At 35.9% G+C, this 17,959-nt stretch overlaps 1 protein-coding gene across 1 annotated transcript; it reads right to left on the bottom strand.

Annotated features, from left to right (window-relative positions):
- Positions 1–340: 340 nt before the first annotated feature.
- On the bottom strand, positions 341–3,443 carry LOC141710669 (glyceraldehyde-3-phosphate dehydrogenase, cytosolic). Its single transcript, XM_074513217.1, has 11 exons — positions 3,310–3,443; positions 3,117–3,217; positions 2,919–3,034; positions 2,698–2,797; positions 1,963–2,109; positions 1,800–1,860; positions 1,614–1,711; positions 1,199–1,341; positions 932–1,015; positions 629–718; positions 341–518 (listed from the first exon to the last, which is right to left on the bottom strand). Exons 1-11 carry the CDS (start codon positions 3,332–3,334, stop codon positions 473–475), a joined length of 1,011 nt encoding a protein of 336 aa, XP_074369318.1. The 5' UTR covers positions 3,335–3,443; the 3' UTR covers positions 341–472.
- Between the last annotated feature and the right edge of the window lie 14,516 nt (positions 3,444–17,959).

The raw sequence follows: 17,959 nt of genomic DNA, 5'->3' as shown, positions 1-17,959 counted from the left end.
ATTTATTTTAATAATCGGATCTATTCGATTTTTTTCGGTTCGGTTTTGACCTATAACCGGAACCGAACAATTGGTTTCGGTTTTTAATATTTCCGTTTCGGTTTTCATTAATTTTTAGCGGTTTTGTTTCGGTTTCGGATTTATTCGGTTTTTTCTCACCCTACTAAAATGTGCATCTCGTTCTTGACAGTGGACAATGTAGGTTTCACCTGGAATTTAGTTTGTTCTACATGTCCACAGATCTAGTGTATTGTGATGACAGAATTGGCATAGTAGTATGATCCTACATGCATGCATTCATGGAAAAGGATATCTCCCGAAAAGGAAGAAATAAACAGGGTGAAACAAAGGTTCTCTTGATCAAGCAAACAAGCATTTCAAATTCTACAACAGGTCCAGATGCATTATTTCTTTTAAATAGCTCTCGTATAACCACAGATACTACTTCCAAGACACCTGTGGAATGCGGACTTCAGCTAGCGGAAGCCATGTGTCGGATCAAGTCTACCACACGGTTACTGCAATACAGCGCCATTAGTTCATAACCAAGTTTATTGTCTTAACGCAGTATAGTTTTGCTAGATGTACATTGCTCGAAAGAACATTGTACTAGTATCTGAATGCTTACCTGTAACCCCATTCATTATCATACCAAGAGACAACCTTTACAAAGTTGTTACTTAAAGCAATACCAGCCTTGGCGTCAAAGATGCTTGATCTGCAAAATGCACATAATAACAACCGTGATAAATGTTAATAATTTCCTTCCATATAATCGAAATCAATCATCTAGCTGGAACTCTCAGTATCATAAACCTTGTTCTGAAAAGTCAAGTAATGCAGACATACATGACCAGGGGTAGACAAGTTATGCATGTATGCCAAATCAATGTGATGAGTAGAATTGGTTCTAAATGAGACGATTCCTCACCTACTATCACCCACAAAGTCGGAGGAGACTACATCATCCTCTGTGTAACCAAGTATTCCTTTCAACTTACCACCGGCTTCCTCCCTGTAAAACAGTTGAGAAGAAGAAGGCTGAGAGCAGGTACTGAGAAAATCTAACAGGTGAACTACAATTCTCATTATGTATATGTTTAATCTATATATTTTGATTAGCCCTGTATTTGAGCTGCACTCTGCAGAATAAAAACTTTCACAAATATTAAAACTGAACTGACCGAGTGATGCTTACTTGATAGCAGCCTTGATTTCATCGTATGTAGCTGCCTTTTCAAGCCTAGCAGTGAGGTCAACCACTGAGACATCAGCAGTGGGAACACGGAATGCCATTCCAGTTAACTTCCCATTTAGAGAGGGAAGAACTTTTCCTACGGCCTTCAACAATAAAATTGCCATGTTTGAGATGTTAAAAAAGCACAAGACCATTTACTTTGTTAAACATGGTAAATGCTAATAGTATTTAACTATTTATTAAAGGTCTTTTAAATCTCATAAATACCAGTTTGCTGACTTAAGACTTTGGACAGATAAAAAAAATACAAGGAGACGAAGACAGACACAAAGCTAATAGCTTGTCAAGCGTCAACCTATGCTGATATTCATATAAGCTGCTACATATAATAAATAGCCTTTCAATCTCTTTTTACCTTGGCAGCTCCAGTGCTACTGGGGATAATGTTAAAAGAAGCAGCTCTTCCACCTCTCCAATCCTTCATTGACGGACCATCAACAGTCTTTTGCGTTGCTGAATGACACGGGCCAATAGATTAGATCGCAGCTAACATAATTTTCCCAAATAGAGTGAAAACGTGAAATGAGCAAGATAAACTCACCAGTCATAGCGTGCACAGTTGTCATAAGACCCTCAACAATACCAAATCTGTCATGAATAACCTGAAAAAATATATATATTTAGATTCACGTATATCCTGACAATGCAGTACTCAGTAGTTTTTGCAATTCAAATATATGCAAAAACATGGGGGAGACATTAACCTTTGCCAAAGGAGCCAGGCAGTTTGTAGTACAGCTAGCATTGGAGACAATGTCGATATCTGGTTTGTAATCCTTCTCATTGACACCCACAACAAACATGGGAGCATTGGCACTTGGAGCTGAAATTATGACCTTCTTTGCACCACCCTGGTGATAACAAAGCATACTTCATTATTTAATAACCATAGCTGCTTATTATGAAAAGAAAAATGAACCATAACCAGGAATAGATCACAGTCTCAAGTACAAAATAGAAATTGTAATATGCATTATGAGAGACGCACATGTTATTGTCGTGAAATCAGTTGTCATTAGTAACACCACTTCTCTGGTGATCTCATGTACATGTCATGCTATTCAAACCCCTATTGTGAAATAGCAGGAGGGAGTATAATGCGGGAAATACTTTTAATTCTTCTCTAATAGCAACTTAATCGAAAGATATATTAGAGAAAGAATTGTTGAATTTCTTAATGACTACTGCAGATGAAACTTTTTTGAATGCGTTTTAAAAATATTCATATTCCTACGAGTGCAGATTTATGCAGATAATTTTGCCCTCTACAAAAAATCAGTTAAATAAAAGAAGCTCAGTTCAAATTGTGTTCTCGGGGAAATGGGAACTCAAATGTTATGTCGGGTAATATAAGATAAAGAGATCCTCAACATCAGCCATAACTGTTTTCATGAAAGTAGTACACAAAATTGGAAAAGAAACATGAAACTCTGCAAAACCTTCAAATGAGCAGCAGCTTTATCCTTATCAGTGAAAACACCAGTCGACTCGACAACATAGTCCGCTCCAGCCTCGCCCCATGGAATCTCCTCCGGATTCCTTCAACCAAACGTTTCAAAGTTACAATTAACGAAAACCTCACTAATAAAAAGAAAACATTACAAAAATTATGAATATTAAATAAGTAGTATGTAGGCATATACAATATATGAATGAGTACCTCATGCCAAAGACAGAGACAGGTTTGTCACCAAATAGAAGAGTTTTAGAATCCTTAACTGTTAGTTCATTCTTTTTCCAGGTGCCATGTACAGTATCATACTTAAACATATAGGTCTGTCATTATATTCATACAGTCACAATATATTTTTGTAATGAAAAGTAGACTAATGTATAAAAAAAGTTTAAGAATACAAACCATGTAATCAGTGGTGATAAAGGGGTCATTGACAGCAACAAGTTCAACATCATCACTCTGTAGAGCCACCCTCGCAACCAAACGACCTATTCTTCCAAATCCTATACATTTATATTCAACACACTTACAGCATAAAAACACATTACATGTAATGATTAATGTGCATAATGATTGATATATAATTTGTATGTACCATTGATTCCAATCTTGACGACCATGATTAATGAGTGGATTTTAATGTACTAGTGCTTAAAGCAGGGAGAAGAAGTGTGCATGCAATCAGTAATATGAGTAATAAGTAATGAGTAAAATTAAGAAAGATGTGATATGATAATATGACGGGGAAGTAAGAAAATGAAGGCGAATTAATCTCAAGGACTCAACAACTTTGAAGTTGTTAACGCTATAACCGTTTTTCATGGCTCAGAAACTACTTTCACAGTTTCTCCTGATTTACTTCTAAGAGATATACCGGATATATCATTTTATATGGAAAAATATATTTTTTGCAAATTTATATGTAAAATGGGACGGAAATAGTGTTACATTTACCGCAACATGTGTTTTACACAAAATGCAAATATATATTTTTTTTAAAAACTTGATATCTGAATCAGAATTCGGAATTGATGCTCTGTCAGTGTTAGACACTCAGCAACTTCGTGCAAAATAACATCAAAAAAATCTATATTATGATGTAAAAAAATTGCCAGTACAATGTGCAAATTGTTTTGCATATCACAATACAATTGTGATTCCTTCTAGGATTATATAAAATTGGCCATGTTTATTTGTAAAGTCAGAGCTTGAACACTATTTCAGATCTTCATCGTAGATGTACAACTTTGTCTGAAAGGATTGGAGCACCCAGTCCTTATTGCTTTGCATCTGCAAATGCATGTAGATAGAGTGCTCAAAAGTGAAACTCTCCATTTCTGCTCTTGGGGGTTCCATTTCATTTATCACATCAAATTTCTCCCAACATGTACTTGAATGGTTTTGGATCTAAAAGTAAGACATAATTTATTAACGAAATCTGGCTTTAAATTACATAAATTAGATCTTCAAAAAAAAAGTTACCGACATACGAACCATACATCGCACATAACGGGACTATACAATCAAGTATGGCACTGTCAGGCTTGGCAATTACTATCACCTAATATGTGTTGTGTTTGTGCAGTATATAAGTGTCTGTGTGCTTAGTATTGTGTAGATAGTAAGGGTAGTTAAAGTCAATTGTGTTGTTTGTTCTGTTACTAGTAGTACTGGAGTTCAGCTCTATAAATACCTGGAATCTGATGTGACTGTGAATATTATGTTGAATATGAAAATGGAATATGTTTCCACAATTCTCTCTCTCTATAATAAATTTTCTCTCTCTAGGGATTGTAACTTAAAACTCTTGTTTCTCTCTCATTTCTGCCTAAATTCTCTCTGAATCTCTCTGTTTCTCTATTGTCCTACCTCTGATCTGTTCTTAATTCTCTTCTATTAGTTGTTAATCTCTCTTTTCAGCACTTATAAACCTGAAAATACCAAAAATATATCTAAAAACACATATATTGTCATGGAGAACCTGACAAATTGGTATCAGAGCTCTATAATCAGATCAACCACTGCTTCTATCATGCTGAGCACTAAAATCCTAGTAGATCGAGCCTAGATTCACAGTAATCTCTTATCAAAGTTCAGACCTTTGCAATCTCACTCAATCAAGTGTTGTTCTGACTTATACTTTCAGATCTGTGAATTTTACTGTTAGTATTAGCTAAGTTGTAGTTGTGACAGCTGTTTGTGTGTGATTACTTGTGGATCAGTTAATATTAAAGGAGAAAAGTACAAAAACAGCAAGTTTAGTACGTTTCTAGTAGTCATATACACTATTTTGTGTTAGTGTTGTGATTACTGTGTGAATTGGTGGAATTGAAGTATTGATGTGTGATCTCAGAGGTAAGGATGAATAGAGTATTAAGGAGGTATAATGATTGTTGATTAGTAGTACTAAAGCACTCTAAGTGTTTGATATATAGTCAAGAAGAAGATAATAACCTATAATACTAGAATTGCTGATGGTAGGCTGGCTGAGACTTCTCAGCAAGGTACACTAAGGCTGATTCAACAGGAAGTGCAAGGAAATAAGGAAGGAACGGATGAGAAAATTGATAAGTTGCAGGAATCTATTGAGATGTTACTCATTGGAATGAAAGGTATGATGCAACTTAATCACAAGGAATGGAAGAAGATTTGGTTGAGGAAGTGGAGGAAACTCCAGTAGTGTTGAAGAACAAAGGCGTGTTCAGGAATCCAGCACATGTTGCTTCAGAGAGAAGGAGATTAGAACAACAACAGCTTACTCCTAGGCAGGAGGAAGAAGAGTTTGGTGAGCTTGATTGGAAGGAAAACAAGAGGGATTTCCAGAGTTTGAAGCACTTGAAGCTAAACTTTCCTGTGTATAGATAAGGACATGATACACTGGAGTGGTTGAGAGACTGTGAAAAGTACTTCTCCATTTTTGAAGTACAAGACATAAGGAGATCAACCATTGCTGCTATGCATCTCACTGGTACTCTCAGATCCTGGTACAAGTCTTTCATTATTGGAAAGAACAAAATTCCCTAGAAGCGGTTTACTCAAGGATTTCTGGCCAGATTTGGTGACATTGACACTGAATTAGTGTTTGACAAGTCCAAAAAGCTTCAACAGAGCACTACAGTGGAAGCATATTTTGATGATTTTGAGAAATACAGAGGCCAACTGCTAATGAAGATACCGGGATTAACTAATGAGTACTTCCTAGAGAGTTTTGTGGGAGGATTGCAAACTGAAATCAAGGGAATGCTGAGACTGTTGGAACCAACCACCTTGGAACAAGCTCTTAAAACTGGCCAGATTCTATGAACAAACTTTGATCAGTCAATCAAAGAGAGGAAGCTATCAAAGTGGAACATATAAGATTAGCAGTGGGCATTCTTATGTTACAAAAGCTACTTCTGCAATGAATCCTGTTATATCCACTGGACAGCCTTCTATACTGGTTCAATCAAAAGCTCCTGAAGTAGTTAATGCTAAACCTCTAGGCCTTTGACATATTCTCAGAGGGAAGAGAGAAGACAGAAAAGTCTATGCTTTTATTGTGATGATAAGTTTGTGAAGGGTCATGAGTGTAAAAAATCACAGATATTTTCTATGATAGCAGAGGAGGAATTTGGAGATGAATATGAAGGTGAGCCAAAGTTTGATGAAGCTCCAGGAGAGAAATCAACTGATTGGCAGGAGCAAAAGGTTATTTTGGCAGCCTTAGGAATCGAATCTGCTGTTCAGAAAACTCTGGTGTTTGAGGGATGGGTTCAAGACAGATCTATTGAGATGCTTATTGATGGAGGAAGCTCCCTTAATTTGATTCACACTAACCTATGTAAAGAATTAGGTTTAATACTTGAAAACCAGGATCCTGTCACAATACATTTACCTAAAGGAGATGTTATGGTCAGTGATAAGGTATGCCCTGAATTTCTATGGAGTTGGAATTGAGTTCAATTCAGCTCTGTTGTGCATGTGGTTACCCTCAAATATTGTCAGGTTATTTTGGGGGTAGAATGGTTAACTCAAATTGGGGAATTTAATTGTAATTACCATGACCAGACAATGAAGTTTAACCGGAAGGGCCAGTCGATTACCTTTTCGACCAACAAACAAGGTATTGAGGAAGGTTCATGTGCTCAGGTATCGGTGGTTATACCAGTATGGATGGAACAGATAGGTTCAGGCTATGAAGGTGATGATTAAATTCGGCAGTTGATTACAGAGGCCACTATCAATAAAGAGGGACCACAAGAATATTATTATTACATGAGACAAGGGCTTCTACAATATAGAGGCAAGTGGGTGATTGCTTCTGGTGGAGAACTAAGGAAGCAAATCTTTACAAATTTGCACAGTAATGGCATTGGAGGCATTCTGGAAGGAGAGCAACCCTCAAAAGGATTAAGGACTATTTTTCTTGGCCCACCATTAATCAGGAGATTGTTCAGTGGGTAAGAGAATGTGCAATTTGTCAGCAAGTGAAATGAGAGAATGTAAGGAGCCCTGGGTTACTACAACCATTAGCCATACCCCATGAACCTTGGAGGGATGTTGTTATGGATTTCATCAATGGGCTACCAAAGTCCAAGGGAAGTGAAGTCATTTGGGTGATAGTGGATAGATTTAGTAGGTATGGTCATTTTCTAGCTCTGTCCCATCCTATATCTGCTAAAGGCTTGGCCATGATTTTTTTTAGCAGATATATAGGCTACATGGAATGCCAGATTCAATTGTAAGTGATAGGGACTGTAGGAATTTACGGATGACCGGAAGCGTGATATAACAATTATTCCGTAAAAAATCATGTATTGCACATATAGAAAAATGTATAAATCAAAGAGAGCGGAGGAATCGTAACCATACCTTAAAAATCGAAGCTTTATAAAATGGTTGCTAGCAGTTGCTTCTCAGTGTGTGAAGCACTCTACCGGTATCCACCAAGAATAATCCTCTTCGATGAAGCTTTTTTATAAAACAAAGCTTTTATAAAAATAGAGTTTTGGGAGAGAGAGAAAGAGAGAGAGAAAGAAGATGGAGGCTAGCTTCTTTTTAGGTTTTTCACAAAAACAAGTGTGTGCTTAGAATGAGCCATCTCATTATATTTATAAGGCTCTCCTAGGATTTTTATAATATATCTATATATATATATTAGCCCCACATTTTATCTTTATAAAATGCTTTAATAATAATTAAAACTATTTTAATCATTATTTCTTTTTCTAAACTATTTAGAAAATAATTCTCTCTCTCATTATTTCATCAAAGAAAATATTCTTTTATGGTGTGACCCTGTAGGTTCAATATTATGCCGGTAGTAGAAATAAATAATAATAAACTTTTATTAATTATTTACATGAATACTAAAATTCACTAAATATAATTAACTGATTAATTATATTTATTCTACATCGTGAGTGATGCTTCTCAACATATCGCGACTATCCGGATAATATGAATTCACTGTTTAGAATACCAAGAACCTGTCAGTGACTAGTTACCGTAAAATGAATTCCTTCGACCCTTACAATATCCCGATTAAATACAAGGCATGGATCTCGTATCAGGCCTATCAAATTTAATCATATGATTTCTTATTCATAATGCAAAGTTCATATTAATGCAAATTAGAAACTCCTTTTTAATTTCATACACTCTGGCCAGAGATTCCAGAACCCGCATACTAAGAATAACATAGGATATTCTCTTCCTCACTGGAAGGGGTAGATCCTCTATTGACGTTAACTATCTCTATACACAAATCCCTATGCCCAGAATAGACCTAATGGATGTCCTTGAGACTAAGGACTAAACCAAAGCACAGTTCATTATATACAAGATAACTTTAACGATCTCAAGTCTAAGGACACTTGTACAACTATCACTCAGTGAATAACTATTGACACGTGAGTAATCTCCATTAGTTGTTCAACTTATCGAGTCATGTTCAGTGAACTTATTCCCTAATAAGCACCTACATACTAGCTATAGTGTCACCACACAAATGCCTATGAGAACAGACATCCTCCTGGAGGGAGCAAGCATAGTATGTACCAATCTTTGTGGATCCACTAACATCCAATTAGTTATCCTATGATCAGGAACTGTTTAAGTCTAGAGTTATCATCTTCTAGATCTCAATATTATAATCTAATTATAATTCTAGAAGCTTTACTTTAAACTATATAGCATCTTATTTAAAACACTTTAAATAGATAAAGCCCATAATAAAACCAAAATAAGAATTTATTAATTTCAATGAAATCAAATAGGAATACAAGAAAGTTCTTCCTAACTCATCATACATGATTGGATTTAGGACAAACACTTTCAATCTCCCACTTGAACTAAAGCCAATCACCCTGGTATCTAATACCCATCTTCTTTTTATGACGATCAAAGTAAATCTGAGACAATGACTTTGTGAGTGGGTCTGCTACGTTATTATGTGTGTCAACTCTCTCAATCTTGACATCTCCTCTTTCAATGATTTCCCTAATCAAATGAAAGTGTCGCAAAACATGTTTGGAATTTTTATGAGACCTAGGTTCCTTGGCTTGTGTTATTGTTGTGTTGTTATCACAATACAACACAATAGGCTCTTCAATGCTAGGAACAACTCCCAACTCAGAAACAAATTATCATCCAAATGGCTTCTTTTGCAGCCTCACTTGCAGCTATATATTCTGCTTCCGCTATGGAGTCAGCCGTTGTAGACTGCTTGGAACTCTTCCAACTAATCGCACCACCATTCAGAGTAAACACGTACCCTGACATGGATTTGCTATCATCACTTTCTGATTGAAAACTAGAGTCAGTATAACCTTCTATTTTCAACTCAGATCCACCACCAAAAACAAGAAAAATATCCTTAGTCCTTCGCAAGTACTTAAGGATGTTCTTCACTGCTTTCCAGTGGTCTTCACCTGGATCGGACTGATATCTGCTCGTCATACTAATTGAATAAGAAACATCAGGCCTAGTACATAACATCGCGTACATGATAGATCCTATTGTTGAAGCATAAGGAATCTTACTCATACGCTCTCTTTCCTCAGGTGTCTTAGGAGACATCTTTTCGGAAAGGGATACTTCATGGCTCATCGGTATGAGACCTCTTTTGGAGAGTTTTCCATGCTAAACCTTTTAAGCACTTTCTGGATGTATGTACCCTGGGTAAGACCTATCATTATTCTAGATCTATCTCTATATATCTTCATACCGAGAATGTAGGATGCTTCTCCCAAGTCCTTCATAGTGAAGTTCTTCGATAGCCACACTTTGACTGATTGCAGCATCGGTATATCATTTTATATAAGAAGTATGTCATCCACATACAATACAAGAAATGTTATCGTGCTCCCACTAACCTTCTTGTAGACACATGGTTCATCTATGTTTTTGATAAAACCAAACTCTTTGATTGTCTCATTAAAACGGATGTTCCATCTGCGAGAAGCTTGCTTTAAACCATATATGGTTCGTAGTAGCTTACACACTAGGTGTTCATTTCCCTTGGAAAGAAAACCCTCTGGCTGTGTCATATACACTTCCTCTTCAAGTTTCCCATTGAGGAAGGCCATTTTCATGTCCATTTGCCAGATCTCATAGTCGTAGTAAGCAGCAATCGCAAGCAAAATCCGAATTGATTTTAACAGGGCTACAAAAAAGTTTCATCAAAGTCAATCTCTTGCCTTTGTCTGAATCTTTTTGCCACGAGCCTGGCCTTATAGGTCTCCACCTGGCCATCTGCTTCAATCTTTCTTTTGTATACCCATTTGCACTCAATAGGCTTCACACCCTCAGGTGCTTCAACCAAAGTCCATACTTGGTTGGTATACATAGATTCCATTTCGGATTTCATGGCACTTTGCCATTTCTCTGATTCAACACTACTCATAGCCTCATTATAGGTCATAGGGTCGTCATCATCAATGATTGACAACTCATTGTCATTCTCATTGACAAGGCCATAATACCTCTCAGGTTGGCGAGACACTCTCCATGACCAACGAATGGGTTGTTCCACAGAAGGTTGTTCAGTCTAAACAAGTGTTTCCACTTGAACCGTAGTAGTTTGTGCTTCTTGAACTTCATCAAGTTCAATTTTGCTCCCACTGTTTCCTTCAAGGATAAACTGCTTTTCCAAGAAGGTAGCATGTCTGGAGACAAACACCCTATGATCGGTGTAAAAGTAATACCCTAAAGTCTCTTTAGGATATCCCACAAAACTATATTTTACGGATCGAGATTCCAGCTTATCAGAGTCAACTTTCTTGACATAAGCTGGACATCCCCAAATCTTAACGTGTTTAAGACTCGGTTTCCTTTCTTTCCATATCTCATATGGAGTTTGAGGAACAGATTTGGAAGGCACCTTATTCAGTAAATATGCTGAGGTTTCCAATGCATAACCCCACAGGAATACTGGAAGATCCGCATAGCTCATCATGGACCGAACCATGTCTAACAAAGTTCAATTTCTCCTTTCAGATACCCCATTCAACTGTGGAGTATATGGAGGAGTCCACTGGGAAACTATACCATTTTCTTTGAGATAATCTAGAAACTTTCCATTCAAGTATTCACCACCTCGATCTGATCGAAGAGTTTTAATACTATGTTTGCTTTGTTTCTCCACTTCATTCTTATATTCTTTGAACTTTTCAAAGGTTTCAAACTTGAGTTTCATCAAATACACATATCTGAATCTAGATCGATCATCTATGAAAGTAATGAAGTATAAAAATCCACCCATGGCTTGCGTAGACATTGGTCCACATACATCTGTGTGTACCAATCCTAGCAAACCTGCAACCCTCTCTCCATGTCCACTAAATGGAGATTTGGTCATTTTTCCTAATAGACAAGACTCGCATGTAGGATATGATTCAAAATCAAAGGGGTCAAGTAACCCTTCCTTATGCAATGTCCGCAGTCTATTTTCACTAATATGACCAAGTCTGCACTGCCACAAAAAAGTGAGACTTTCATCATCCCTTTTTCTTTTATTAGTATGTTCAATTTATAGTAAATTATGCTCTACGTCACATACATACAGACCATTATTTAAAATACCACTTCCATAAATAACGTTATCTCTAAGAATTGAACATTTATTATTCTGAATAACAAACGAAAATCCAGCCAAGTCTAACATGGGAATAGAATTAATAATCCTCACAATCGAGGGAACAAAATAACAATTATATAAAACAATAGTCTTGCCCGTAGGCATATATAAATAAAATGATCCTATAGCTTCAGCAGCAACTCTTGCTCCATTTCCCATCCGTAGAATCATCTCCTCTTCCTCAAGAGTCCTACTTCTCCTTAGTCCCTGCAACGAATTGCAAATGTGAGAACCACAGGCGGTATCTACTACCCAAGTAGAAATTTGATTTAATGACATATTCACTTCAATCATGAACATACCTGAAACAGAAGCGGTAGTCTCACTACCCTTCTTCTTCTTCAATTCTGCAAGGTAAACCTTGCAGTTCCTTTTCCAGTGCCCCACCTTGTTACAGTGGAAGCAAACAACTTTGCTCTTGGGTCTTCAGCTTTTGGTGGAACCGGCTTTTTCTGACCTACTTTCTTCTTCTTGGAAGGGTTCTTCTTCCTTTTCTTAGGATTGGAACATTCACCAATTAGAAGAATAGAGCTCTTCTTATAGGGAAAATTCGATTCCGCAGTCTTCAACATGTTGTGGAGTTCAGCCAGGCTGACATCCAGCTTATTCATGTGAAACTTCACAACAAACTGCGAAAACGAACCCGGAAGTGATTGCAAGACCAAGTCTTGAGCCAGTTCCCCATCCATGTTAAAACCAAGTTGTCCAAGATGTTCAATCAAATTGATCATCTTAAGTACATGGTCATTCACAGATGATCCCTCAGACATCCTACAACCGAACAACTCCTTCGATATCTCATATCGAGCTGTCTTCCCTGCCACGTCATACAACTCTTGTAGATGCGTAAGGATAGTGTGAGCATCCATATGCTCATGTTGCTTCTGTAGCTCAATGTTCATGGAAGCTAGCATGATACATTGAGCAAAATTTGCATCATCTATCCACTTACGATACACAACATGTTCATCATTATGTGCATCGTCAGCAGGTTCAACAGGCTTAGGTGAGTCAAGCACATATTTCAGCTTCTCAACCCTGAGAACAATTCTCAAGTTTCGAAGTCAGTCAGCAAAATTAGGACCAGTCAACTTGTGAGCATCTAGTATGCTCCGGAGTGATAGTGCAGAAGACATAACGTACATAGTAAATCTGCAAATGATGTACACATAACAACACCTAGCAAATATTCAATTTCATTTCAAAACACTATATGAATCGGGTCTTTATTTATAAGTGGCTCCCACTAGTTTATCTAATTTATACAACCCCCTAAGTGAAAAATTAAGCATTCATAATGCTAGTGGGAATAGGGATCCTACATTTCATCACACAACCTCGGTTGTAGCACCAAACGTCATGTGATGTTCAATAGGCAGACAACTCTTGTCAATTACATCTTATGTTATTCCCTAATAAAACTTTAGCCTCTTCAATAATTGAGTCACGGCTGTAGCACGACAGACTCAATATTGTAAGTCAAGTCTAACCCAACATTTCGTACAATTGAATCAGTCTCCAACGGCCCACGGCTGCAGCACGTAACGACCTTTAGATTCTAATTCAATGTACACATCTCTATGTAATAGACAAGTATTTCTTATTTCGAAATCAAAGCCCTCGGCTGTAGCACGAAATGACAATGATTTAAAAATAAGAACTACTTTCTACCATGTTGGAAGGCTATGACCAACACAAACTTGTTGTATCATTGGCCAATTACTACTTGATATTATTTAATTTTAGAGGAATTATATTATGTTACAATCATAATCATATTATAAAGAGATTCTTCCTTTTAAATTAAATATAACAAATCAATAATTGATAATCAGATGATTCCCAGATCGGGGGGAGCATTGTCAAGAGGCGTCACTTAATACCCCTTTCTTACAGATCGAAATCCGCTTTTGACAGAATCATCATTTCTCTCAATATTGAAAATTCATATTTAATTACGTATTTCATAAACACAAGAATCTCATGATTGTATTCATAATATTATTGTTAAGGCAAGAAACGATTCTTATTCTAAATTTTCTAGAGCACGCCTTATTTTGATTTAAGTTCACCTAAATCTATCATCGCATGGTAAATATAGGCATATATCTCATATATAAAAATAAATAAACAAGTAAGCATGCAAGTAATATCATGTCACACATTGATATAATGATGTATGGATTTATTATAGCATTTAAAAGCAATTAAAACATGCTTTAAAACATGCTTTAAAACACTTTCGGGAATATAAAAAATTCAAAACTTTTATATAAAAAATATTTGACCACACCATTAGATCCGTCTCGAAAAGCCGAATCCAACGATATATTGCACGCCCAAAATGGAGTTACAAAACTCCCAAAAAATCAAATTTAATATGGACAGACGGGCTGTAACGCATTACAGGAATGCGTTACAAGGACTGTAACGCATTCTGGTAATGCGTTACAACATTGTTAAGCCATTAACGGGTGTAACACATTTGGTAAATGCGCAACAGAAGTGTAACGCATTTCCGAAATGCGCGACACCCCCCCCCCCGGCGACTGCGCTTCACGCGCCCAGCAGCCGACAATTGAAGTTTATTTTTTTTGTTTTCTTCGTGCGATTTGTCAGCTTACTGCTGTTACAAAAAACTGACCCCCTTTCCTTTACTCCCTTAATCAATAACTCTTATTAATATTGTCATCATTTTAGTTTTACTATTAATAAATTAATTAACATTTAATTAATAAATTAATAAAAATCAAAATAATATAATTTCTTAAATCAGGCAGTAGCAGAAAATTATCAGATCAGCCAGGGGTCCTTGTGCAAATTTTAATCATATTTATTCACATGCATAATTATTTCATGAATCTTAGTTAAAACAATTTTTAAAAATTCATAACAAATAATCTACACTTCACAAAATTATGAAAAAAATACCTAGATGATCTACAACACTTGTAGAACCCAGTTCAGTAGTCAAGATCTAATGCAAAAAATTATTTCGAATTAATTCATAATTAAATCTAAATAAACTTGCAAAAATCATAACAAATCCATACATGCATAAAAAAATCTGAAATTTTGTATACGAATCTCTATATGCGGAACCTTGCTCTGATGTCAATGTAGGAATTTACGGATGAGCGTAAGCGTGATATAACAATTATTCCGTAAAAACCATGTATCGCACATATAGAAAAACATATAAATCAAAAAGAGCGGAGAAATCGTAACCATACCTTAAAAATCGAAGCTTTATAAAATGGTTGTTAGCCGTTGCTTCTCGATGTGTGAAGTACTCTACCGGTATCCACCAAGAATAATCCTCTTCGATGAAACTTTTTTATAAAACCAAGTTTTTATAAAAATAGAGTTTTGGGAGAGAGAGAGGAAGAAGATGGAGGCTAGCTTCTTCTTAGGTTTTTCACAAAAACAAGTGTGTGTTTAGAATGAGCCATCTCATTCTATTTATAAGGCTCTCCTAGGATTTTTATAATATATATATATATATATTAGCCCCACATTTTATCTTTATAAAATACTTTAATAATAATTAAAACTATTTTAATCATTATTTCTTTTTCTAAACTATTTAGAAAATAATTCTCTCTCTCTCATTATTTCATCAAAGAAAATATTCTTTTATTGTGTGACTTATAAAATGCTTTAATAATAATTAAAACTATTTTAATCATTATTTTTTTCTAAACTATTTAGAAAATAATTCTCTCTCTCATTATTTCATCAAAGAAAATATTCTTTTATGGTGTGACCATGTAGGTTCAATATTATGCTGGTAGTAGAAATTAATAATAATAAACTTTTATTAATTATTTACATGAATACTAAAATTCACTAAATATAATTAACTGATTAATTATATTTATTCTACATCTTGAGTGATGCTTCTCAACATATCGCGACTATCCGGATAATATGAATTCACTGTTTAGAATACCAAGAACCTGTCAGTGACTAGTTACTGTACAATGAATTTCTTCTACCCTTACAATATCCCGATTAAATATAAGGCGTGGATCTCATGTCAGGCCTATCAAATTTAATCATATGATTTCTTATTCATAATGCAAAGTTCATATTAATGCAAATTAGAAACTCCTTTCTAATTTCATACACTCTGGCCAGAGATTCCAGAACCCGCATACTAAGAATAACATAGGATGTTCTCTTCCTATACTGGAAGGGGTAGATCATCTATTGACGTTAACTATCTCTATACACAAATCCCTATGCCCAGAATAGATCTAATGGATGTCCATGAGACTAAGGACTAAACCAAAGCACAGTTCATTATATACAAGATAACTTTAACGATCTCAAGTCTAAGGACACATGTACAACTATCACTCAGTGAATAACTATTGATACGTGAGTAATCTCCATTAGTTGTTCAACTTATAGAGTCATGTTCAGTGAACTTATTCCCTAATAAGCACCTGCATATTAGCTATAGTATCACCACACAAATGTCTATGAGAACAGACATCCTCTTAACGGAAGCAAGCATAGTTTGTACCAATCTTTGCGGATCCACTAACATCCAATTAGTTATCCTATGATCAAGAACTGTTTAAGTCTAGATTAATCATCTTCTAGATCTCACTATTATAATCTCATTATAATTCTAGAAGTTTTACTCTAAACTATGGAGCATCTTATTTAAAACACTTTAAATAGATAATGCCCATAATAAAATCAAAACAAGTCTTTTATTAATTTTAATGAAATCAAATAGGAATACAAGAAAGTTCTTCCTAACTCATCATACATGATTGGATTTAGGACAAACACTTTCAGGGACAACCTATTTTTGAGTAAATTTTGGCAAACTCTCTTCAAACTGTCAGGGACCAGATTGCATTTCGGTACTGCATATCATCCACAGTCCGATGGCAGTACTAAAAGAATCAATCAATGCCTTGAGCAATATTTGAGGTGTATGACCAGCCATAGTCCTAAAGGATGGTCTTCTTGGTTGGCTTCTGCTGAATGGTGGTATAATACCACTTTTCACTCAGCATTGAATACAACTCCCTTTCAGGTGGTATATGGAATTAAACCTAAGCAACTTATTTGGCAAACCAGGGTACATACAAATATGCATACCCTAGAAATACTGTTGGCTGATAAACATCAACAGTGGGACAAATTAAGGGAATTGCTGGAAGTGGCCCAAGCCTGAATGAAGACATATGCTGATGTTAAGAGATCTGAAAGGAGTTTCCAACCTGGGGACTGGGTTTATCTGAAACTGCAACCTTATAGGCAAGTCACAGTTGCTATTAGGAAGAATTTGAAGTTGTCAACTAAGTTTTTTGGACCCTGTGAGGTATTGGAATAGATTGGAACAGTAGCATATAGGTTGGCATCACCTGACACTACCAGGGTCCATCCAGTATTTCATATTTCTCAATTGAAGAAAGTTGTAGGCCAGAGAACTGTTTTGCATTTGCCTCAAGTTAATGATCAAGGAACTTTTGAGCTGGTTCTCTTGAGACAGTTAGACTCTAGGCAAATTCTTAAGGATCATTAAGCGGTTTATCAACTTCTGATTCAGTGGAAGGGTTGTAGTGTGGATGAAGCCACTTGAGAAGATGAGGATCTCTTTAAAGTCAGTTTTCCTGACTTCTGTCGATCCTGAGGACATGGTTGCTTTGAAGGGGGGAGGGTTGTCAAGCTTGGCAATTACTATCACCTAATATGTGTTGTGTTTGTGCAATATATAAGTGTCTATGTGCTGTGTATTGTGTAGATAGTAAGGGTAGTTAAGTCAATTGTGTTGTTTGTTCTCTTACTAGTACTGGAGCTCAGCTCTATAAATACCTGGTAATGTGACTGTGAATACTAAGTTGAATATAAAAATCGAATATGTTTCCACAATTCGCTTTCTCTCTCTATAACAAACTTTCTCTCTTTAGGATTTTTAGCTTAGAACTCTTGTTTCTCTCTCATTTCTGCCTAAAATCTCTCTGTTCTACCTCTGATCTGTTCTTAATTCTCTTCTATTAGCTGTTAATCTCTCTTTCTGCACTTATAAACCTGAAAATACCAAAAATATACCTAAAAACACGTATATTGTCACGGAGAACCTGACAGGCACACAATTCCAAAG

The sequence above is a fragment of the Apium graveolens genome, chromosome 3, assembly GCF_009905375.1.
Source record: "Apium graveolens cultivar Ventura chromosome 3, ASM990537v1, whole genome shotgun sequence".
NCBI classification, from domain to species: Eukaryota; Viridiplantae; Streptophyta; class Magnoliopsida; order Apiales; family Apiaceae; genus Apium; species Apium graveolens.
Note: the sequence above shows the minus strand (reverse complement) of the source record. Positions and strands in the feature narration are given on the sequence as shown.